The sequence below is a fragment of the Chiloscyllium plagiosum genome, chromosome 25, assembly GCF_004010195.1.
Source record: "Chiloscyllium plagiosum isolate BGI_BamShark_2017 chromosome 25, ASM401019v2, whole genome shotgun sequence".
NCBI classification, from domain to species: Eukaryota; Metazoa; Chordata; class Chondrichthyes; order Orectolobiformes; family Hemiscylliidae; genus Chiloscyllium; species Chiloscyllium plagiosum.
The window spans coordinates 18,121,307-18,147,246 of NC_057734.1; the positions used below are offsets into that span (position 1 = coordinate 18,121,307).

Here is a 25,940-nt window from a genome sequence, read left to right on the forward strand (position 1 = left end):
ACCCAGAGAGTGGTAGCTGTGTGGAATGCTCTGTCCCAGAGGGCAGTGGAGGCCCAGTTTCTGGATTCATTTAAGAAAGAGTTGGATAGAGCTCTCAAGGATAGTGGAATCAAGGATTATGGAGATAAGGCAGGAACAGGAGACTGATTAAGGATGATCAGCCATGATCATATTGAATAGGGTGCAGGCTCGAAGGGCAGAATAGCCTACTCCTGCACCTATTGCCTATTGTCTATTGTCTTAAACACAGTGAGTCTGAGAACTCTGCATTTTGCTGCAATTGGGGAAGTACATAGCTGAGCAAGTCAAACCTCAGTTTATATCGTATCATAAACTGGGAAGCTTCTCATTTATTTTGGAATCAAGTTTTCTGATTCTGCACCTTAGTCGAAGAATATTGTGAGTGGAATCACCTTTATGACTTTTTTTGAACATATATAATTTTTAATCACAATTAACTAAGATAACAATGCACAGCAAGATGGTAAGCAAGACTAGAGGTAAGGATCTGACCTTTCTAAATCCAGCTTCTGCCAGATGTCTACCTGCCTGTCTGACCTACCATGGATATAAGTCAAACTGCAGATAGGCTATTCCCTTAAGAGCAGCTAGGAATATCAGAGCAGTCATTTCCTATTCTGTTAGCAGGCATAGTAATGCAGCCAAAGAAAGAAAATTTTTTTTAAAATGTTTTGATTGTCACTCTTGCCACTGTCACAATAGTGAATGATCAGACTGCAATTACTTGCCATTGGGAAACCAGCATTTGGCTCTCTCTCCCATTTTTGTGAATGCAACCATATCTGCATCTTACAGATGTACTTTATGTTGGCCACAGGAAAGATGGATCAACTGATATTTTTGGCTTGAGAGCTGATTTTATTTGCATAATGTAAGGGGAAGGCATCTGTCTCCAATACCAGAATTTTGGTCCATGGAATGAAAGGAACAGAGATGTGGTTGAAAAGGCCACACCGAAAGGTCAGACCTAAACATGGAAACAACCCTGGTACTGCCCTCCGAGGCTCTGGAAAACCAGAGGTTTGCAGTTCTACAGCTCTGGGAAGATGGGAACAAGGTGTTTGGCAGCCGTAGTGACAGCTCTGACTAGGTAATCTCAAATTGTGCAGGAACCTGGCAGCCCTGATAGCCCTGGAATTAAATCCAGATCTGGATCTGATACTATTGGGCGGGGAGGTCCCAGGTATGACAGCATGAATTAGTTTGTGAGAGATCTCTGCAGAGGCATCAAATTACTTACATTTGATTTATCCTGGAAAATAAATAAAACCTTTACTGACATAAAGCCATGTTGTTATTTAATCACAGAAAGTTGCCGTGACTAACGAAGTGTGCAAATTTGAATTGAGCCGTATTTAATTTGTGTTTAAAAGCCGGTGATGTTTCACGCCAATTACCTCGATTTGTGCTGAAAAATCCAACATTACCAAATGGATGCTCCCAGGCCAAGTGTCGCATGCAACTAAGTATGAAAATTCCAATCTCTCTTTGTCTCTGGAATATTATGGAAAGACATGGCTGCTTTTCTTTAAATCTGACAAAGTCTGTCAGCAAATTTTGTGTAACGAAGAAACCTAGGTGCATACCAACGAGGCTTGTTACGATGAAGTACTCTGAATGGTCAGTTTGCTCCATCTTTCATTTTAGAAGATACTATTTACTTGAGACTAGATTTCCATCATAATTTTAAATCAAAAACTTGATTGCATAATGGTTTATATTATAATTAGACGTGCAAAGAAAATTGCCTTGTACTGTTCAGAATTTCTTCAGTCAACAGGAAGTAATTAATGTTCCTCTCTCTCACTGCAGCTATATCAACAAAACTTATGTAAACAGCCTTGTGCTTTGGAATTTTAAACATAAACGATGAAGTGGGCAATGTCTCCGACTGTTCCTTCTCACTCAGTAGTTTGCAGATGATGCAATCATCAGAAATGCAGCACAAAGTGTGGAGGATAATACAGATTTCAAGACTTGTATAGGTAACCTAGGCAGACAATTAAAGTTAATGTAAAGGAGAGTTAAGTGATGTATTTTGGGAGGAAGCATTTGGAAAGTCAATGTAACCCAAATGGTGCAGTTTTACAGAGAGTGCAAGCCACATACCTGAGGTTCACGCAAGCAAATCTTTGAAGATGGCAGAAGGAGTTGAGAAGACTTAATTCTGGGCTTCAAAATGGAGGCATGGAACAGGGGTCTGGGTGGTTAAGAAAGTTCAGGGAGGATGAATGTTAAATATAATCTAGGTGGGTTGAGGGCACATTGGGAATAAGACACTTTTCAATTTCAAACTGGAATTCAACCTATTCAGTTCCTTTGGAAACTGGGTTTCTGGGGTTTAGAGAATTCCAGCATATAAAAGGCAGAAAGGACTGATTCAAGAAAAAAATTCATTTGCGCATTGCTTAGTGATCAGGAGGAACAAGGCCCAACAAGTACACATATTTGCAGACCCATAATTCTCCCTATGATCGCCGTCATTTCCCATCACCTATAACGTCTGAGTGCACATCCCTGTCAACTATCCCACCAGCAGTCATCTCTTCTAGCTCCACCCACCACAAACCTCTGCATAACTTAGATGTTTTGGCTCTTCTTTTCTCCTCATTCAAAATGGTTCAGCTCGTGAATCGGGTTGTCAGTTGGGTGGAGAACATGCAGAAAAAAAATAAGTTAATATGCTGCATACTTCCATCTGGAAGTCTGCTCCTCACTGCCACCCTCCTTCAGTCTCACATTACCCACTTCAGAGGCCTGGTTTTACACCAAGGGTACAGAATACAAAGAGCACAGAGGTTATGCTCAACCTTATAAGTTACTGGTTAGGCTTCAGTAATGACCACCACAATTTAGCAAAGATGTCAAGACCTTGAAGAGGGTGAGGGGAAATTCACCAGATTGATAAGGAACTTGATTTAAGTGGAGAGATTAGAGAAACTGTTCTCCTTAAAGGAAAGAAGATTACAGAGGGAACTAACAGCTGTGTCTTCAAACTTTGAAGACTTTTGACAGAATAAATATGGTGAAGCTGTTCCCATTGCCAGAAGCATCTGTAACAAGAGAGCACATATTTAAGGTAATTGGCAAAAGAATCAGAAGAGAGATTATGTAGCACATAAAGCAGAGGCTGATTTAGCAATCCATGCAGATATTTCTGCTCCACTTTGGAATCCTCCTGTTTTTCTTCATTAATATCTATGATTGTAATCCTTCTCCCTCCATACGTTTGTCTAGCTTCCCTTTAAATGCACCAATATTAGTCATGCCAGCCGCTCCCCATAGTAGTGTGTTCCACCTTGTCACCACTCTTTGGATGAATAAATTTCTTCTGATTCTCTGTTGGATTTAGCACTGGTTATCTTATATTATTGGCCACTAATTAATATTTGAAAAGAAAGAGAAATATTCTAGTTCTTTTGTTCATTAAGTCAAAACCTTGTATAATTTTAGAGACCTCTATTAAGCCACCCCTCAGTCATTTTATCAGTTGAAGAGACCCAGCTTGTCAATCCTTTCTGATGTGCATACCACAGACATTCCTCTTATCTTAGTAAATCTTCTCTGTATTTCTTTGGTGCTCCTGTACTTTTTTTGTTGACAGCTAGCAGTGCACGCAGTACTCTAATTGTGATCTAACCAAAGTTTAATACAAGTTTAGCATAAATTCCCAACATTTCAATTCTCTCTTTCTGAAATAAAGCTTAATTCTTGGCTTACTTTTTGTTTTAATGGCCATCTACTGGTTGCAGCCCTTCTACTGGTTAGTGATCCTAGATCTACTTGTTCCTCTATCCCACCTAGACTTGACATGCAAGTAAATATTCCTGTCCATGAGACTTATAATGCAGAAAATTCTGATGACCCAGAACATAATACCTAAAAGAAATTTTTAGAAATATTTTCAAAAGCATGATAATATATATGGCTACTTATATAAACATTGTAGGTTTATAGGGAAGGAGTTGGTGTGAAAGAGTTTGGAATTAATTGAATAAGTTTTTTAAGATTTGGCAAAGACCAAATTACCTGTTCCACCCTGAATGATTTTGAAGCCGCAAAATGTTGTACTTGAGTTGGGAACAGAGACAAAAATGTTCTGTAAAACTGACTCAGGAGAAAGTATCCTGAATGTTCTATAATTTCCATACCAGGAGGGGGAGGTTGGGTGTTTAAGGGAGCCAGGCCCATAGTCTCTAGAAACAGTGTGGAGGCACTTTCAGGTGCAGAGGTGGGCTGTGTGACTTGCATGCTTCAGTACTTAAAAGGAAAATAATAAAATAACAACAGAAGCCCTCTCACTCCCCACTCCACACACCTCCCATACGCACTCACCCACATCATGACCCCACCTATACCATTGTGGCATCTCATACCATCTGTGCATCTAAAACCAGTTCCTATGGCCTTTATAATGTCAGTGAAAGCACATGTTAACTCATATATCCACCTTTCAATTCCCTTCACCCTCATATCTTTCATACTAGCTGACCCAGTGACCAACATGGGCAGACCTCAGGACCTGTGCTGAAATGAAGTAAAGTTCTGTCTTATGATGACTTCCCTATTCTGTCAAAAGAAAACCCCTTATTGATTAAAAACCCATTCACGACAATGAAATTGCTTCAATTGCATAATCCTTTTTTAACTCAGGCATTGGTTTTCATAGCCCCATATTAAAGATGTGGTAAACAGTTAAAGCTGTTAGTGAGTTTTGAGAAGATTTGTAGCGTAGATTGAGGTTCGGGATGTAGGTTTGCTCTCTGAGCTGGAAGGTTCGTATTCAGACATTTCGTCACCATGATAGGTAACGTCTTCAGTGAGCCTCTGAATGAAGCACTGGTGGTGCAGCCCGCTTCTGTTTATGTGTTTGGGTTTCCTTGAGTTGGTGATGTAATTTCCTGTTATTTTTCTCAGTGAGTGGTAAATGGGATTCATGTCAATATGTTTGTTGATAGAGTTTCGGTTGGAATGTCATGTTTGTAGGAATTCTCGTGCGTGTCTCTGTTTGGCTTGTCTGAGGTTGGATGTGTTGTCCCAGTCAAAGTAGTATCTTTCCTCATCCATCTGTAGGATGTTGACTGGGACAACACATCCAACCTAGGACAAGCTAAACAGAGACACACAGAATTCCAACAAGCATGGCATTCCAACCGGAACTCTATCAACAAACACATTGACGTGGATCTCATTTACCATCCCCTGAGAAAATGAATAGGAAATGACATCACCATTGGAAATGACGTCACCTCTGGAAATGACATCACCAACCCAGGGAAACCCAATCACATAAATACAAAGCGGGCTAACACCACCAGTCCTTCATCCGGAGGCTCACTGAAGGTGTTGCTTAGTATGGTGACGAAAAGTCTGAAAACAAACCTTGCAGCTCAGTGAGCAAACCTACATCCAGAACTTAAAACTTTCAATCAAACTATGAACTGACCAGCACCCACTGTAAGAATGTTCAACTGTGAAATCGCTCTTAAGTAGTATGTTAATATTCCTCAGGCTTATGTTATTAACAATTCTTTTTATTCTAATAGAGACTAAATGAAATTAAAATGCCAGGAGATTGACATGTTTTTCCAGCTTGACAATTCAGAAAGGATTTAAATGTATCCACATTTTATGCACATTGTATTCATGTCTACTTTTAACAATTCAAAAATTCTTCTGAACTCTGTCAGAGGGCTCTTGACTTCTCTAAATTCCATAAAATGTTTTTTTTCTCATTTCACTGTCTTTGATTTGGCATGCCTAATTACAAATTCACAAATTAATCCCTTCAAACTGTTTAATTCAGATGTTTCAGAATTTAGACATCTATAATTATCAGACAAAAACTTATTAAGTTGGTGATTAATATAAAAATTTATTAAATATAAGCAAAATAAAACAATACATTTATCTAACAATCAAGCAACTAAAAAAAGGAAACAAGGTTATGCTTATCTAAGATGTAGAACAGACTTTAACTGAGATGGCCAATCCAGAAACTGGCTCAATGACAAGAAATTTAGTCATACAAATGGTTCTGAGTCTTGTTTTTGTTTGTTTGCTGGAGTTATACCTACCCTCACAAAATTAAAGGGTGTTGTTAAGATTGAATTAATTAGTAATGGTTTAATAGTCAATTTGATTGAATCTGTCTTTGGTGTCATGGGGAGTTTTGGAGTACACTACTCTAAGCTACAGATTTGGCTATGGAGTCTTAGGAATTCTTAAACTAATTCTTAAATTATGTACACTATAACTTAGCAGCAAGCTGTTGTTCCTTTCTTCTGAGTCTCATTGTCATCAATTGATTATAACTTCATCATTGATTTAGCTTCCTATGTTCGTGCTCAGGCTGTAACCCGTACACTACACAGTCCACTGGGTACATTGCCTTATACGCAATGACAGTGAAGTGTTTTATAATGATCAGCTATCTTAAAATGAGCAGACTTCTACTCACCGGTGTGTCTGTGGTTTAACATCCTCAGGGCATAAGAAGATTTTGGATATGTCTTATTTCTGTTGTATTCACTGTTGTTTTTCAAAGCATTTGCCTTTTCACAGTTAGTATAAGGATAAATAATATAAGAAAACAAACCATTATTAATTACTAATTATTAGTTATTTATTTCATAATTACATTGTGATCTAGGTGTTGGTTTTAATGCAATCAGGTATTACTGGCTGACTGCTTTGTAAAGCCAATGATTAGTGTAACAGCACAAGGAATTTTGTATCAAAGACAATTTATTAATATAACATGATATCTTAGCCTTGCTAGACTAGCAATGTGCATGTATTATAAAAGATCTATAGAAATGACCACATTAAGCAACAAAATACATCAAACTAAAAATCAAAATCTGAAATCTCTGCTCAATCAGTGCTCACTCCTCAAAAACTCATTCGTTCCATTGAAGTTTTTTTAAGCAATTAATCTCTTATAAATACAGCACATATGTTCATCATCCAGTATCATAATTTTATAACCTTTTGGAGCTGTCAGTTAGCTGGACAGACACACCCTTGTGATAGTGATAGGTTGTGACATCAGTCATGCAGCACAAATTATTTAATGACAACATTCAGGCTTATGTCAGCAAACAGGGTGAAATAACTAGGCAAAAGTGAGGACTGCAGATGATGATGGAAATCAGAGTCCAGATTAGAGTGGTGCTGGAAAAACACAGCAAGTCAGGCAGCATCCGAGGAGCAGGAAAATCAATTAACAAGCAAGGCTTAAAATGTCTTGACAGCTTGACAGCTCCAATCAGTTTGTTCAGTTTTCAGATACATTCATATCTGATTTCAACAATCCAAAAGGGCATCTTATCTTTCCCAAATCTGTCTATACACCCCTCAAAAAGATGCACCTTATTTTTCCAGGATGGTACCTACCTCTACAAAGAACTCTTAACAGGTTTAGACCTTATCCTGGAAAGTGTAAAGCCCACCGTCATGTTTTGGATATCTTGGTAACAAAACTTCGATCCATTTAAAGGTATCTGTGCATTTACATGTGCAACTGCTCTTTGTGTACCGCAGATTGTGACCTACAACCCACAAACTGTCATTAATATTTGATAAATTATTGGTTTAAATTGAGGCAGATCAATTTTTAATAGCCAAAGGTATTCAGGGATTTGGTATATGTAGATCAGTCATTGTCTCATTGAATGGTGGGACAGGCTTGATGGGCTAAATGGCCCTCTGTTTACCTATGATTCTGTGATAAAGGAAGCAGCTTGTATAGCAAATTTTCAGCAATAGCATATGTAGAAATGAGGACGGAGTTAAAGTTTCAGGTCAATAACTTTTAATTAGACCATAGATCTACTTGCCTAAGTGTAAAACTGTGCACATCAGCCACCATTTTTAGAAGTATCTTAATTTTTACTCCTATTTAAATAACCATGTTACTGAGTGTGGTTTTAAATGTACCATTCCCTGTTACGAAAGATAATCAACATTGAATGTGTGTCTTCCTCATTGGTTTGGAGAAAATGTTGCTACTCAAATGCCCCTAAAGTTATAACATAAAGCTTGAGAGAGCTCGGTGCAGTCTGTGGATGAGGTTGTGCTAAACAGCCCCCCAAAAAAGGTCAAATAATTAACAACACAAGTGAACAGAGTTGTAAATGTTTTCACAGGCAAGACATATTCAGTTCAGATGATGATGATAAACCAGTTGAGCTCTCCTTCAGTAAACCCCCAAGAGTGTAGTAATTCCTCATAACACACACCCAACAATAGTTTATTTCCTGTTTATTACTACTCATGAGCCTGACAATAACTAGCTTCAGTGTTTGTTTTTATGCAGCGTCACTGCTTGGACTTGTAAAATTGGGTGCAGCCTTCCAGCCTCCAGTGACCTGAGAATTTGAGGCATCAGGTGATGGAGTCTATCTAAATAATGAATGGCTCTAGTTGTTAAATGCTTAACTTTTTCAATAAAAGACTATTTCTAAAATGATTCCACAGACAGTTCAACTGGCTTTGTTGGAAAATGATGATGAGATTATTAAGTCTTTGGAAGTTCATACATTGCTATTATATATATTTTGTTTAAGTGACTCACACCTCAGGATATTGGTAAATTGATATATGTTTGAAATGAAGACAAAAAAACAGTTTGTATTTCTCTGGGGGTCAGTAAAATTCAACTTGTAGTTTTCTAACTCTAGTTTTGCAAAATAATAAACTTTCTTTTGGAAACCTTAGTAATAAATATATATAATCACTCAGTGATACATTGCTACGATTTGTGGGTTCTTAATCTCAGAAGTGTCATCTCCAGCTGTGCTATTAGTAAATGAAAACAGATGAGTCCCAGGCGTCACCTGAAGAGATGAAACCAAGCTTGAGCAATATCATGCATGAGGGGCCATGATAGAATTAACTTTTATTTTCAAGTGAGAAATTTGCAAGTTAAATTACTCTTCCTTGAGGAGACAAGGAAAGCTGCATCTTATATGAGAGCGATTAACAAAATGATGCACTAATTTGAGTCAGTCGAGCATATGGGTTTTAAATTTGCCTTTATAATTAATACAAACAGATTGAGTTGTTTGAATATAGGACATGGCTTACTTCCAATGCAAATGAGTCTGCTGGTATTAAAAATAGGAAGATCCTTGTCGCTGATATTAAGAGGACAGGCAAGTGCGTTGCCTGTTTTCTAATTTACTGATGATTGAGACATCTGCAGGAATATTGAAATGAGGACAAATAGTGAACAAGGACACCAGGCATATCAAGAACTGATTAAAGTGAAGAAAAATGAAGACAATTGATTACCAGCTGTCTATCTTTAGGGGCATGGTGGTTGGTGAAAAGGTTCTTTTTTCCCCCTAATTGTTGAAATGTTTCAGGAAGTTTAAAAATTTCTTAGGTCCTGATACCATCAGAATTTATTTCACATGCACTCGAAGTCAACTCATTGCAAGGTCAAGAACATCAGGTGTCAGAAAAAAGGTTGAAATATTTCCAGAAGTACACTGACTCAAGCAGTTCGGTGCTTAAAATTGTATGAGGAAGATAGCCAGCTTGAAATAGATGTCTCAAACCTATTTAGCCCATTCATCCTACTTGGTTGATTTCTCTGCTCCCGTCATATAGATGAGTTGCTCTCAAATTAACTTTGGTCATTCCAAGGTGTTTGTCAGAAATTTCAGTTTGCCTTGATGTACTTGGAATGTCGCAAGGTCCACATACTCCCATGGTAGCAGTTGATTGTGATTACATGGGATAGTCACAACTTCTCTGAACAGTCAGTGATTCTGTTATGCCCATTGGAGATGTCCACATTATCCCATGGCCTGCAGTAGGAGCTTTTGCAAGGTGTGTATAACTTGTGGTCTTTTGAATTCTTTCCTCCTACTGTATATTCATTCACTTCTGTTGTGACAACCAGAAACCCTTACATGCATAAAATCTACTGGTCCTAGATTTTCATCTGATTTTCAAGGTGTGTTTGGATGGCTATATTCATAAAATTGCGAGCCATGTTTTCCAGAGGGAAAGATAAGAAACAGTGAATAGTGAACCTTGAAACAGGCATGCCTTCCTTTCAATATGAATATTATTCTGGCCATGTCATCCTGAATATAATTCCTCCCATTCTGTACTTCTGAGTAAAAACCAGAAAGAATGCCCATTCGAAATGACTGCAATGTTGGCAGGTTGTGGTCCATATGTTGTATGATATAATCACTAAGTGTTCTTTGTAAAGAGGACTAGCAGGGATACACGGCCAAACAGTGAGTTGCAAAGTGTGCAGTAAGTCCATTATCGGTAATTCAAAGTAACTCTTATGCAGTTTGATGCTATGATCTCCTTTGAGGAAGTAGTCTTGGGATTTGTGCTTTCAAAGTGCACCAACGTTCTAGACCAGCTAGCTGTTGCTGTGCTCCTCATGCAGGAAAATTCACTGATCTTTGAGAACATCGAACAGTGGACAATTAATAAAGTCTTGATATTCCCTTCCACGATTCAAAGTCATAACCATATCTTAAATTTGAAGCCAAAAGCCTGCATACAAGCAATAGAAGCATTTATAATAAATCTTGTTACTGTGTCCTTAGCCAGTAAAACTTGTGATTCTAATTACAGATGCCACTCATATTGTCCTGTGATGAATGAGCGTGTTCAATGGAGACCACATTGTTCCTTATTAGTTTAACAATAATATCTTTCAGTATTGTACAGGTTATATATTGCAACCTCAGGATATCTCAACCCACGTCTATCAATTTATGACTGGTACATTTCTGGTAAAAAGAATGATCTGTTAGTCAGTTATTGGTAAATTTGGTTACAAGTGAAAATTTGGTCAAGACAGTTCCTTGCATGGTGCAATAATATTTTTGCATCCTCTTGAAAATGGAAATTGGTCCTTGTTTTAAAGTCTCATCTGAAAGACATACCTCTGACCAGAAAGGAAAATAAATAACTTGCATTTATATAATATCCCAAACTGCTTTACAGTAAACTTTTTAATGTGTTGACACTGTTGTAATATTTTGTAACTTAGCAAGCTCCCAAAAACGAATGGAGGCCCTATGACCAGATAGCCTATTTCAGTGATGTTGATTGATGGCTGAATGTTGGCCAAGGCACCAGGAAAAACTCTCCCGTTTTTTCTTTGAAATAATGCCATGGGGCTTTTTTATACATCAGAGGGAACTCCTCAGTTTTACATCTAAGTCCAAACAAGTCATTGCCATTGCATAGAGTTCCCTCAATATTGTACTGGAGTTATCAACCTAGACATTGTCTTTAAGGGGAGGAATTTTTTTTAACCTGGAAAGGGGCAAACATGGAGACAGGCAACACTGCATTGCCAGCGAGCTTGTGGGTCTGCCAGCTCCATCCCATCCTGTCCCATATTCCCAGGGCCAGGAACAAGGACAGCAGGGCAGTAGCAAGTTGAGCTACTTAAAGACTGATTGATTGTCAAAGGTACATTAGAACTTTCCATTTGATCTCCAGCCCCCTGAAAACAATAGGGAACAACTCAGCTGCCTGTAGGTGGAGGGGGGTGGTCAGTGATCAAGCAGGCTTTGTGGCCTTCCCTACTGGCTTCAATTGCAGATGCAAGCCCTCCTGTAGCGATTCTCCTTTCACAGTGGTGACCTGGCTGAGCAGAGCATTTCTTTTATTGAACATTTGAAAACTTTGGAGAAAGGGAGTACTCATCTTAAGGTGTCCCCTCTTCCCTGTTTGCTGCTGCTTCAGTGTTGGAATGCATCCTCTTAACAATTGTCCTCGATTAACCAGGCCTGCTCTCTGAGACTAATTGTTCAAATTGTGGATCATCACTGGGCTATCATTTTCCACATGGTGCAAACTTTTGACCCTTGATTAACCAATTATCAGATCCCAAAGTCCATGGATAAAATCCTACCCCAAATAGGACTTACATAGTCTTCTGACTCAGAGGCAAGAATGCTATGATCTGAGGCTGGTCGTAGCACTTACTGTAAAGAAGTGATGTGCTCCGGTCTTGGAGTGGGGCTGACTGTGTAATTTCATTTACTCAGAACAGTAAGCAATACTACCTGATCACTGAAGCATCAGTGTAGAAGTGATTTTTAAAACAGAGTCTTTGTTTCAACAACTTCCAAGAAAGGAAATCCATTCGAGTGTGCAGGCAGGATCTCTATCATTACACTACTGCATTGTACCAAAGAGCATTTAATTTGATCTGGCACATAGCACAATGCCATTTATTCAGTATCAAAGATCATAATTTTTCACATATTGTCTGTAAATAAATCTCTCTTTTCAGCTATAAAATGCTATATTTGGATTTGTAGTTAGCATCAGTTTTTCTCCCCAGAATGGTATGTTTTATTTACCTTGCACTGCGGTTCCACATAAGCGCTTGCAGGCGATATAGGCTGAGTTATGAAGAGTTGTTGTTATTGTTGCCGCAGTGGCTCAGTGGTTTACACTGCTGCCTCACAGCACCAGGGAACCAGGCTCGATTCCACCTGCAGGCGACTGGTCTGCATGGACTTTGCACATTCTCTCCCTGTCTGCATAAGTTTCCTCCGGGTGCTCTGGTTTCCTCCCACAATCCAAAGATTTGCAGGTTAGGTGGATTGGCCATACTAAGTTGCACATAGTGTCTAGGAGTGTGCAGACTAGGTGGGTTAGCCATGGGAAATGGAGGGCTACAGGGATAGGATGGAATGGGAGGGTTGCTTTTTGGAGGGTCGGTGTGGACATGATGGGCTGAATAGCCTGTTTCCACACTATAGGGATTCTGTGATCTATGATCTTCAAGGTACAGACACACTGATAGTATGGCAAGTGACAGCATGCAAGATGAGTGAAGTAATTTGCTAACTTGTCATGAAACTCTGCTGTATTGAAGAAATTTGGCATTAGTAAATAACTCCTTTGAGAATGGAAAAAGGAGGAATCTACTATGAAGAAGATTCCCAAGGCCAAATGTACCATCAGAACAAGGAGCAGCTACCAGCCTTCTCTTAGAATCATTGGATCCTTAATGTGGAAGCAGATCATTCAGCCCATTGAGTCCAACTCCCAACCTGTCCCTGTAACACTGCATTTCCGATTCTCTTGTGAGTCATTTATCAGAACAGGTCCTCAAAAATCATCATCATTCAACAAGTATTTCACACCAACAGCTTGTTGCTATGGTTATGTTATGGCAAAAAACAGTTTAGTGTCATGACAGAAAACTAAGATTGCGCCAAGAGTGCCCACGGCCTTGATGCCAAAATTATTACTTTCAAGCAATTTGTCATCAAACAGTGGCTAAAATATTAATACCCAGTAGGTTACATCAGTAACTTGGATGAAATGCCCATCAATTTCAATATGTCCAGCAAACAGATTGTGGAGTGGAAATGTTAGAGACACGGAGTTTAACAGCACGGAAGGACTCTGTTCAGTCCGTGTGTCTATGATCGTCTCCAAACATCCGTCTATTCTAATCCCATTTTCCAGCACTTGACCCATAACCTTGTACATTCTGTTTTTAAGTATTCATCTAAATACTACTTCAATGTCTTGAGGGTTCCTGCCTTTACGAATCTTTTGGGCAGTGTATTTCAAACCCATTCCTCTGGGTGAGTTGTTTTCCTCAATTCTCCTCTAAACTGCCTGCTTATCACCTCAAAAAAAAAACAGAGCTATGCTCATTGACCCTTCCCTTCTCCCTATCTATCCCTCTCTGTCTCTCAGAATTTTGTTCACCTCCATCAGGTTCCCCCACCTTAGCCTTCTCTGCTGCAAGGTAGACAACTCTTGCTTATCTAGTCTTGATAGCTGACTCACGCCAACCCTGAAGGGTGGATATCCTCTGCACCCCTCCAGTGCAATCACATCCTTCCTCTTGTGTTGCAACCAGGTCTGTAAACTACTTCAGCTGTGGCTTAACTAATGTCATATGCAGCTCCATCATTAGCTTCTTGTTCTTGTATTCAATGCCTTGATTAATAAAGTATTCCATATGCACCATGTCGACCTATCCTGCTGCCTTCAAAGATCAATGGACATGCCCACCAAGATCTGTCTGGTCCTAATGTTCAACCTGTACTGCCTTGCTTTCTTAGTGCTCCCAAAATGCATCACCATTTCAAGATTGAAATCCATTTGCCACTGTTCAGCCCATCTGACTGGCCTGTTTATATTGTCTTGTAGCCTCAGGCTTCACTCCTTGCTATTTACCACACCATCAAGTTACTAATCAAACCTCTTACATTCATGTTTAAATCATTAATGTACACTACAAAGAGCAAGGGACCCAACACTGAGCCCTATGGTATGCCACTTGACACAGGTTTCCAGTCACGTAAAAACCCTTCGACCATTACTCGTGAGCTTTCGTGTCACCAGGCCAATTTTGGATCCAATTTGTCAAATTGCCCTGGAGCACTGGTTAAAAAACAAATACAGTTCTAATGAAATCTGCAAGAAATTAAAGACAAGAATCAAAGTAAGTTTAGCCTGCATAATCTATGGAACCAATTTAATACCTTTTGTAATTTTTCATCAAGCATTGTGCATGTCCATGACAACTGTTGGATGGATGAAGGTGGAGTGAAGTTATGAATAATGTGTAGAATAGGCATCTCAGTGGGTTACATAAACAATGCAGTTTGTTAATGTGGGATATGTGTCAATCCCAAATAACTGATGTGTTCAAAAGATCTCAGCAAGATATAGCACCCACATTGCAATTGTATCAAGGGGTTCAACCTTTGAACTTCTGCATCACTGAGCCATTCGTAAAACATATTCATGTAAATGGAGTAGGTAGATGGGTGATGGAGAAAGAAACCTGACAGAGTGGGAAATGTGTGCTGCCTGGTTTGATGTTTTATGTTGTTTCATTTTCAGTTTGTGAGTTGCTATTTCTGCATTACCTGTCTTCAGATCTTTTTAAAAAAAAATGCAAGATGTCTAATTCAGGCAATAAAAAAGATGATTATGTGGAGGAGTGGTTATGAAAGTGATGGTGCCACATCTGAGCCAGAGTGGGATCCTTATTATCATGCCATAGCCAAAGAGACTCAAAATAAATGATAAACTCTATGCATTAGATGCTGAAAGCAATGATTTGCCACATTAATTTAGTATGAATTGCCAGGTTTTTTTTAGCTCTTCAATGGTTTATATTTTGGTTTGAGCTTCAGAGGTTGACTTGAATGCTGACATTTATGGTTTATTCATATACCAACTTTAATGTCAAAAAATGTCCCAAGATGCTTCCCAGGAGCATTCCAAAATAAAATGTCATGATTTGGAGATGCTGGTGTTGGACTGGGGTGTACAAAGTTAAAAATCACACAACACCAGGTTATAATCCAACAGGTTTAATTGGAAGCACACTAGCTTTCGGTGACGACCACCTGATGAAGGAGCGTCGCTCCGAAAGCTAGTGTGCTTCCAATTAAACCTGTTGGATTATAACCTGGTGTTATGTGAAAAATAAAATGTGACAGTGATAGGGAATGGTGAGATCAGGGAGGTACTTGAAAGTGGGCTTGAGAGCTTTAAACTGAAGATGTTGCTTGAGTAGGAGTCCATTTAGGTCAGTGAACACAAATGATAGGTGAATGAGACTTGTTCTGAGTTAGAACATAGGCAGCAGAGGTTTGGATGACCTTATGTTTACAAAGGGTAGATTGTAGGCAACCAAGCAGGGGTTTGTTGAAAAACTCCTGGTCCAGAAGTGACAAAGTGACAAAGTTGTGATCAGAGTTGATTATGGATGTCTTGGAAGGCCCTGCTATTTCTGAAGTTCATGTCTGCTCCTGGAGATACTGTAAATACACCACGTAAATCTCTAAACCAGCTCAGAACCTCTGTACCCATGTGGTCAGCTGTGTTATCCTTTTATCATATTGTAAGGGGAAGAAAAATTGTTTAAAGGCACAAAATCCAATTTTTACTTCCTCAATATCTGAGGATAGTTAAGTGTATAATAGCTGTGGGAAGTCTCTAATATTGTTTATTTAATTCTGTAATGGTTATTGAATGAAGCAAAGCATCTATCTCAGTGTAATGAAGTCACATAGTTCAAAGCTGTTTGCAAGTGGAAATTACCCGTATCATTTTATTTATAGGTTATAAACATTAAAGTATCATTGAAAATGTGGAACTCTGGGGACATCTAATGTGCATGGAAATTTACCAGGCACATGTCAGTGTGTTTTAGGGATTAAACACCATTATGTTGCTGATGGCTGTTGCTGCTGGTGCAGAAAGCAGAACTGAAATTATACAAGCTGGTTTCTGGAAGACAGCATGCCCTCCAGTGAGGTGCTACTGCTTGTCACCTCTCTGCCTCCAAAGGGAACTGAGACTGCCCAGTGATGGTAAATTTAGCAGCGTAGCATATGAGCCTGGCATCTGTGGGCGGTTGGCAGAGCGAAGCCCTCCAGAATAATTGTGGTACATGTAAACAATATGTCAAAACGGAGAAGAGTCATCCAAGAGGCTGAGCTCTCAGGGCATGTATTTGTCAGTGCTGCTGACCTCATGTCACAGCCTGTAATGAGCATACCAGTATGATGGGTGGGAGTGTTCAGAATTTTTTTGGGGGGGGAGGGAAGTGAGTTTGGACGTGAACATTATGGCTTTTTATTGTGGCAGTAATTTGGGACTTGTGGTTTCCAGTTACAATAGATTAACAGTACAATAAATACATGTTTTTTGCACATCATGAAGAAACAGCATGCAAAGAAAAATCTGGTGTAGTTTTTCTGACATGCTTCCATTCGCACAATGTGTTAATATAGTATAATAGCTGTGTGTAATAGCAGTGCCTGTAAACATGTCAAACTGTGACAATTAGCCTAAATTTATGGCAGTATAGTGACCAGCTAACCAGACAAACTAAGCTTAGAAAGATTCAGGTTTCTCTCCTGTGGATTGTGTTTGAAATTGTCTAAATGCTCATCTATCTGTTACCCTCTATTTATTTGCGTGCTTCTAAACCAATACAGAAAACTAATAAGATGTACAGATATAAAAGAATACAGGTTTGGACATTACAAATCTGAAATAAGAATGAAATATGCTGGCAATTTACAGTGGTCAGTTAAAACTATGTGAAAGTAAACACAAGTACATAAGAAATAAGAGCTGGAGTAGGCCACTTAGCTCTTCAATATGTTCATGGCTAATCTTCTATAACAACACAATTTTCCTGCTCTATCTCCACATTCCTTAATTTTCTTAGCAAACTGTCCACCTTTCTCTTGAATATACTTAACAACTGAGCATCCACAGCTCTCTGCAGTCAATAAAAATGCCAAAGATTTGCATCCCTCTGAAGAACTTAAGAATTTTTTCCTCATTTTGTCCTTAGCGACAGATACTTTATTCCAAGTCTGTCACTCTGTTCTGGATTCATCGAACAGTAGAAACATTTTCTCGGCATCTATTCTGTTAAGGCCCTTAAGAAATTTAAATGTTTTAAATAGGTTAGTTTGGATTCTTCTAAACTCTAGGGATGTGGGTCTAGTATAATATTCACAGGACAATCCCCTAATCTCAGAAACTGATCTTGATCTTGTTTTGTTTTGTTTTGATGCACTTCCTTTAGGGCAAATACATCCTGCCTCAGGTGAGGAGGCCAAATCTGTGCTCAGTATTGCAGGTGTGACCTCACCATTGCCCTTTTATAATTGCAGTATGATGTCTTTACTCTGATATTGTAATCCCTTTGGAACAAAAGCTAACGAACTGTTAGCTAACGGTCTTCCCAACTGTTTGCTATATTTGGCATGTTAGCATTCTGTGATTCATGTCCAAGGACACCTGCTATCTCTGAAGGCAAACATTTCTGTATCTCTCTCTCTTCAAGACTTTGTTTTTTTTATTTTTCTTTGCAAAATAGATAACTTGGCCACATTATATTCCATCTGACATATATTTGCATTCTTCCCCCAACCTTACATATCCTAGTGTAGCCACCTTGTGCTCCCTGTAATGTTTACTTTCTCATTTAACTTTGTATCATTAATAGAGTATATGTATTCCACTCAAATGTTTCACCCAAGTTATAATTAGATTGTAAATAACTAATCCTTGTGGCAGCCCTATGGTTATCACCTGCCAGCCTGAGTATTTCCCTTTCATTTCTCCACAGTGTTTTCTATCAATTAAACTCCTCAATCCATGCTAATACAGTGCCTCCCCATCTTCAAAATGTTTTTTGAAAATTCAAATGAACTAAGGCTCATCCTTACCTACCTGGGTAGTTATCTCTTCATAAAACTCTTCACATATCTGTCAAACACGATATCATTTTCCTAGTTCTGTATTGGCTCTGCTTAATACATATGTTCTTTTTAATTGCTCTGTTGTGATGTCCTCAAAAAAAGGTTCTAACATTTTGCCTATTACTGATGTAAGGCTTACTGTCCTTTGATTCCCTGTTTGTTTTTTTTAACAAAGAGAGAGAAATGTTATTCTTGCTGTTTTCTAATCCTCAGAAACTATCCTAGATTCTGAGAAACTCACATTTACCCACCTTTGCTGCAACTATCTCTTTTAAATCCTTAGGATGCACATTGTCAGGTCCAAGAGATTTGTCTTCACTTAGTTATATTAATTTCTCTAGGTATTAGTTCATTACTTGTACTGTATTGATTTATTAAAGTTCCTCATTCTTGCTAGACTCTTGGTTTCCCATTATATGTGCTATGATGAGCGTACATGTGCTTTGAACTTCTTATTTTTTTAACTCCCCCTTCTGATTTATTCACTCCTATGAAGATGTCTGCTGAACAATTCCAAAAGGTATCATTGTTATGTTGTTTTACTTGAGATGTCGCTGTCCCTTGATTTGAGAATGATGTCTCCTCATTCAGAAGTTTCTGCCATGGGTCATTATGTGACTGAACAGGGCAAATCTTTACCTGCAGATCATTGAGCACATGGAGCAGGATGTCCCCGCGTAGTAGTGGGATCCAGGCTGCAGCATTTATTTTCTTTTCCTTCCTTCCTTTACACCAGTTCTTTCTCACCATTAAGATGTTTTGACTCTGAGCAGATGCAGCTTGTTGGACAACTTGTCAACATTTTGAATGATTGGTAGCAAGCTCCTCCCAGTCATTAATATCAATATGTCTACACTTTACACAGAATTTCAGAATGTCATTATTGTGTTTCTTGTTCTACTCTGAAATGCTGGCCATTTGAGAGTTGAATAAATAGGATCTGCTGGGGAATCTCTTTTCCATCAACTAGATACAGTATTGACATATTATCATTTGTTTTACATGACTTTTATCTGAATGCTTGTCGAACTGGTTTCAGGAAGAACATTAATATTTGCTCAGTGGTCCTCCCATTGACTCGTTGAATGTGTTGGTAGCATTGCTGGTCGAATTCCTCTAGCTCTCTTATAATCCAGATCTCTTTCAAATGTAGGAGTTTGTTGATGACAGCTACTCTGTACACTAGGATTTTTGTTCACTTGCGGAAACTTTTGTTGTCAAGCACTCACAACCATGGTTTGTCGAACATTCAGCTGGCATAGCTGATCAGGTGATTGGTTTCCTTGTTGTTGATGTCCTTTCGAGAGAAGTGGTTGCCAAGATATAGGAAAGCGCTTGACAAATTCCAGAGTCTCTAATTCTAAATATATTGAAGATGGAATATGTGACTGAGCAAGTATTGGTTGGTATGAGTTTTTGTTTGACAATATTCAAGAACAGGCTGAGTCTCTTAATGTACAAAATAGAAATGATTGAGAGTGTTTTGCAAATCCATACAGAGTGGAGAATGCCAGTCATGTTTGTTTGTGGTGGTCAGTTTAGTTTTATTATAGGGATGACCAAGGTTAAAGATTTTTCCATTTAGGTATTATTTAAAAGCAAGAATTTACCAGGAACACAGTAATAGTGAAATTACCACTTTTGTACCTGCTGAGATTAAGCAGCTGAACAGGAATGGTAACAATGGGGAGTACATATAGCTGTCAGCACTTTGGGTTTCATTTATCGTGGGGTGAATTCTGGTAGCTCTTGACTATGCTGTTGGCACAGAGCTTTATCTGATTGGATGCTATACAAAGAGGAAAGAATGAGTCAGTTTTATAAATAATAATCGATTCAACCAGGAAGTATTATCAGTATCTGATCTGTGAGCTATAGTAGGCTAGTTTACCAAAGAGATGAAATTTTGTTATATATAATTAACAATTTTTTTGTCTATTGATTCTTTAGGGATTGATGCATTCCAGTGGACCTGTTGGCCGACACCGTCAGCTTGTGTTAGTCCTAGAAGGGGAATTATACCTCATTCCATTTGCTCTACTGAAAGGGAGCTCTTCGAATGAATATCTGTATGAACGGTTCAGTATCATCGCTGTTCCCTCAATCCGGGCTCTTCAAGGAAGCCCCAGGGTAGGAACTCGTCAAAACCCTTTTACTGTGCTGCTTCCTCATTGAACTAGCAATTTCAATAAAGCTTGCCCTGAAAACATTGTCCAGTGAAATGTGTTCTAAAACAGCTACTATGTGTATGTTTTGTCCCTGCATGACTGTATCCAAGGGACCCAGTTTTCATATATATCTCCCAAGGCTTCCATCAATTTAACCTAGTATTAATACAGGACTTCATTGCTGAGCCTGGCATTCTCTTCCCTTTCTCCCTGTCTATCTAGTAGAATCCTTATTCTCATGTTCTGAAAGTCTGATTTCATTGCTGCCTTCTGCTAACTACTCCTGCACACCAGCCCCCTCCACCATGTTTGTATCCCTCCACCATGTTTCTTACCACCGCAACGACACACTCCTGCACACCTGCATTCTCGAACTAATTAAACATTCGGTATCCTCACAATAGATTGCCGTCTCCTGGAATTATGTCCTAACCTTCGCAAGGCCTGCTCAGTTTTTTCATCCCTGGACTGACCCTGTTGGACTTCTTATTATGCTCTAGAGACTTAGACTTTCACTCAGAACTCCTGTGAAATCATGTATGGCCGGGCAGTTAAATTTTATCCTTCTCTCTAGCTCACCTTGCATACCCTCTTCTCTACTTCCTAGTTTAGCTTTTACTAGATTTCACTTCTAATATTTTCTCCCTTCCTTCTTTATCATTCAGTTAACCTTAACTTATCTCTGTGATTCCTATCCGACCCTGCTCCTTTCACAGCCTTTATGTAAACCATATTGTTAAATGAATATATTCAGAATAGTCACTCTCATTGACTCTTGTACAATTTCTATTGCCTACACTGAACGAGCTCTGGTAATGGCCAAGCTACTGTTTCTTGCTAGACATGTAAAGAAATATAGATTTAAAGTAACCTCAAGGTAGAGGGAACATAGGTTGAGGCCACACTGCCCCTCTGGAATATGGCTTTAAATGTTTGGAATTTTTCCTACTTCTATTGAAACAGTTAACTATATGCATTTGTATCTTGTTTTGTACAGTCCCATCTTCGAAAGAGCACATCTGTGTGCAGCTCCTCTACCTCAATGGCAGCTGTAATAGGTAATCCCACACTTCCGTCCGCAGTAATGGACCGGTGGCTCTGGGGACCCATGCCTTCTGCTGAGGAAGAGGCCTACATGGTTTCAGAGCTGCTGGGCTGCCAGCCCTTGGTAAGCACGGCCGCTACCAAGGAAAGGGTGATGAGCATGCTCAGTCAGGCAGAATGCATTCATTTTGCAACCCACATTTCCTGGAAACTAGCTGCTTTGGTCCTCACACCAAATAACGAAGGAAGCACCATTGGTGGGAAGAGTTCCATTGGAAACAGCTACACAATTCCAGAGTCTCTGAGAATGCAAGATGATGCTAGTGATGTGGAGAGCATAACTGACAGCCCTCCGCTGCAGGAGTTCTTATTGACAGCAGCTGACATCCTGGAACTGCACCTTCCTGTCAAGTTGGTCGTTCTTGGCTCCTACCAAGAGTCGAACAATAAAGTAACAGCGGATGGCATTATTGGGCTGACGCGGGCCTTTCTAGCTGCAGGAGCGCACTGTGTTTTGGTTTCTCTTTGGCCGGTTCCTGTGGCTGCATCCAAGATGTTTGTCCACACCTTCTACTCCTCTCTGCTCAATGGAATGAAATCCAGTGCAGCGCTTGGGGAAGCCATGAAGATAGTGCAGAGCAGCAAGCAGTTTGCACATCCTTCAAACTGGGCAGGTAACTGAAAAACAAGCAGCACACAAAGTCTCTGTATTGACATGTTCTAGGACTAGGTGGTCAACAAGACCAGCTCCATATCCATATTTTGGTAGATTACACTAACGATGCTATAAAATGCAAGATGTTGAGATCACTAAGTGAAAACAAGAGATGAGGTGACCAGTCAAAATAAATGATAATTGAACCCCAATTATTTGTGCTCCTATTGCCCACATTCTCACTTACATTTGCAGGCAGTTGGGGATCTAATCAATCTTGTTGCCAGGACCAGTGAGAGGAACAAATAGAATGATGAGTCGTTAATGGAGTGTAGCAGCTATAGTAACAACGTAAAGTCAATGGACTTCATGGAATGGAGGAAGCTCTTACACAGAGCTCTCCTTACATAGTCTTCCTTTAAGTACTGGGATTGAAAAGATCCAGTAAGTAAGGAAAGCACTGTAAATGAGGCGCTACTGCTCCTCCTGAACAGCTGATTAGTCTGCTCCTTGTCCCTGTGGAACCTTGATTATCCGTCAGTTTCTATAACCTGCCTGCAGAAGGGAGTAAATGTTCCTTTCTATATGACAGGTACTTGAGATTTCACAGAACAGGGGACGCAGACTAGAATACACATAAGGGCACTTTGTTGCAAAAAAATCAAATTAATTAACTAAATTAATTAATGAAAAAGGACATGAAATGAACAAGCTGAAATTGTTATCACTGTCACTGATGAAAAGAGATGAGAGTAAGGCAGAAACTACTTTAAAAAAGAGCAGAGTGAATTTTGTTTGTGCCAATGGCTTTAAATGGGCCTAGGATGAATTAATAGCCAGTTTTACACCGCAGAAAGTTTTTTTTTAATCAATGGATTTATCCTCTGATTTACAATGAGCCCGTTACTGCTGGAATCTCATATGAAAACCAATTTGTGTGATACCGACATAAGGAGAAACATGTGAGCCAACAATTGTCACTTTGGGCACAATCAGTGATCTCGTTTAAAATTGTGTTCATTTTATAAAATTGTTTTTTTTTCAATGTATTTGCTCAACTCATTTTCCTATCATTGAATGTGAAATTGGCCGTGAATCAGTGCAATCAAGCAGCATTTTAGAATGCTAATTTAAGAAACAGAGTTTGGAAATATTCCTTCATATAGTTAAGAATGGCAACCTGCTGCAGCTTTGTTAATAGGACTGAAAATGGAATCATCCCAAAATAGAAGACTTTCTTAATTGGTGTATCTACCCCATCATCTGTGAACAACTCTATTCTAAATAACTGAGAATGACTCAAAAAGTGTATACACAGGGCCATTTAATAAATGCATTGGTGTACAATGGATCATCTCTTAGTGAACTTTTAATAATATATCTGTTTCTTAATATAGAAAAAAATGCTTAGCTTTCAGAGCTTCCCCAGATACAAATAACAGAATCTCAAAATGGTGATTAATTTGATCTGGGGGTGAGTTTTATAGTGGAGCCGGCTTCTAATGCAATGTTCTTAAAGCAAGCCAGAATATCCTGATTTGCCCTCTTTGGAATGTAGTTTTCATTTAAAATTTCTTGATCATTTTGCACTTGGTTGGCAGATTTTGGGTGAATTATAGTGTTTAAAAACACCACAGAGAACGTTAGTAGTGATCCTGCCCCCAGGATGATATTGACTATCTGTCACGTTCAGTTTAAAGTGGTAGTATTCAGCTGCACACTCAGATGCTTTGTGTATAATTACCTCAAGAAAAAGCTGGATTGATATGTAGGTAGAATTTTTCCTAAAATCTAAGTAAGAGTGTGGATCTTAAAATGCTGTTAAGATGTAGGTTGGTGGCATTGGCAAAAATGTGTTCATAGCCCATTCCTAACTGCTCTTAAGTTATTATTCAAACATACAAGTTAACTGTACAGTTTGGATTTGGCATTCAGTGTAAGTCAGATCAGAGAGGGATAGCAAATACCCTTCCCTCAAGAATATGAGTGAACCATTTTCCTGCTTATTTACCTGCCAGGCTGTAAATTACTTGATGACTTGTCTTTTTGTATCACCATTTTCACAATAAGATTCGAACTCTTGACTTTATGTTGTTACTATAGCTGCTACATTTTGGTATCATTTACCCATTGGTAGCATTCCATACTTTATTCTATTTTTCTGTTACTCTGTATGAGTGGCTGCTCACACCATGAAATGCACTAACTGTGTAGAGAAAGCTTGTGCGTAAGAGCAAAATTGTTAATTTGACGTCCGTAAGAACTGTAATTTATATAAATATTTCACAAATATGGAAACCATAGTTACTATACAGTGATATATTCAGGAATCATAGCTATGATATGGTTTGGAGGTTACAGCCCTGTGTCTGACAGCAATAACGATTGCTGAATAATAACTCTCTCAAGCAGGTGTTTTGGGTCAGGATAGAAGTAAAAATGATCTGAAAGAGGGTCTTCACAGGCGTTGGGGTAAACTGGCTCTTTAAAGGATATGAGGCAGGCTGAATCCACATGAGTTGAGGTGTAAAATTTAAAGTTTCTGTGCCAGGAGGAGCAAAATGCATTTCTTCTCAGCCCAACACTCCAAACCCTGACCCTCTCATGCACTTCTGAGTGAATTCAGTACAGCTTGGTGACCTGCAGTAAAAACAACTAAAAATGCCTCGTCATTTTTAAAACTCATATTTCTGAGTTTCTAGCTCTCGAAGGAGATGCCCTTCCCCCAAACACAGAACCGATTTCCTGACTTAACTCCAAGCCTGTTCTTCAGGGATCACTCACTCTATGCTAGTGCATTAAACAATGCGAACACAATACATTGGAAGGAGATTACAGTCACTGTGATTACAATCACAGTGAACATGTGATACAGAGATTATAACAACAACATATTTATTTGTGTAGTACATCTCCCCCACTCAAATATCCCAAAATATTTTAACGGTATGTTGTCTATGTACTGATGTGTGTAGAGGATTCATAATTGATTAATAGTTCTAGATGCAAATAAGGTTACAAGCAACAGACTGTTGAATGGGTTTAAGTTTATGCAGCATGCAAGGTTGGGAGCGAGGTAAAAAGCATTGGAATAATAGTGTAGAGATAATCGAGGTATGGATATGGATTGCAATAGCAGATGAGCTGAGGCACAGGTAGACACAGAGGCAATTTAACAGCTGGAAGCAGATAATCTTGGTGACGTAATACAATTGGGCCAGAAGGTCCGTTTTGTCAAGTGTTGTCAGCAGTATTGCATCAAATTCTAATCACTTTTATATTATGATTAGTCATGTTGCATTATATATAGATTATTTTCATCATGTTTAATATGGAAATTACTTTTCTAATAATACTAATACAGAATTACAGTCACTATTTTATATTGATTACAGTTGATATATAGTTGCTGTTGTACAGAAATCACAGTCACAGTTCAATATTTAGCTTACAAGTTACATTATACAGGCATTACAGTTACTTTACATTGTGCAAGGTTTCAATCACTGTTCATGGTTTATAGAGGAGCTTTGTATAATGCAATCACACTACACACTTTTTATTATAGCCTGGTTATAAATGTCTGTTCATTTTTGCTTTAACGGTTTGAACATTTAATCATTTTGTTGTCTGAAAACTTTTCTTCCTTTGCAGGTTTCACGCTTATTGGAAATGATGTTAAATTGAACAGCCCCTCATCTCTTATTGGTCAGGCACTGTCTGAAATCCTCCAACATCCTGACCGTGCTCGGGATGCTCTCCGTGTTCTGCTGCACTTGGTATGTT

General features: G+C 38.9%; 1 protein-coding gene across 5 annotated transcripts in view; it reads left to right on the forward strand.

Moving 5' to 3' along the window:
• The window catches only part of ttc28 (tetratricopeptide repeat domain 28), a 745,244-nt gene that overhangs the window by 655,548 nt on the left and 63,756 nt on the right, over positions 1-25,940 (forward strand). For all 5 annotated transcript variants that reach the window (XM_043715612.1, XM_043715614.1, XM_043715613.1 and 2 more), the window contains 3 exons: positions 20,238-20,417; positions 21,453-22,173; positions 25,809-25,933. In XM_043715612.1, the coding sequence (XP_043571547.1) occupies positions 20,238-20,417; positions 21,453-22,173; positions 25,809-25,933 (1,026 nt within the window). The remainder of the gene's footprint in view (positions 1-20,237; positions 20,418-21,452; positions 22,174-25,808; positions 25,934-25,940) is intronic.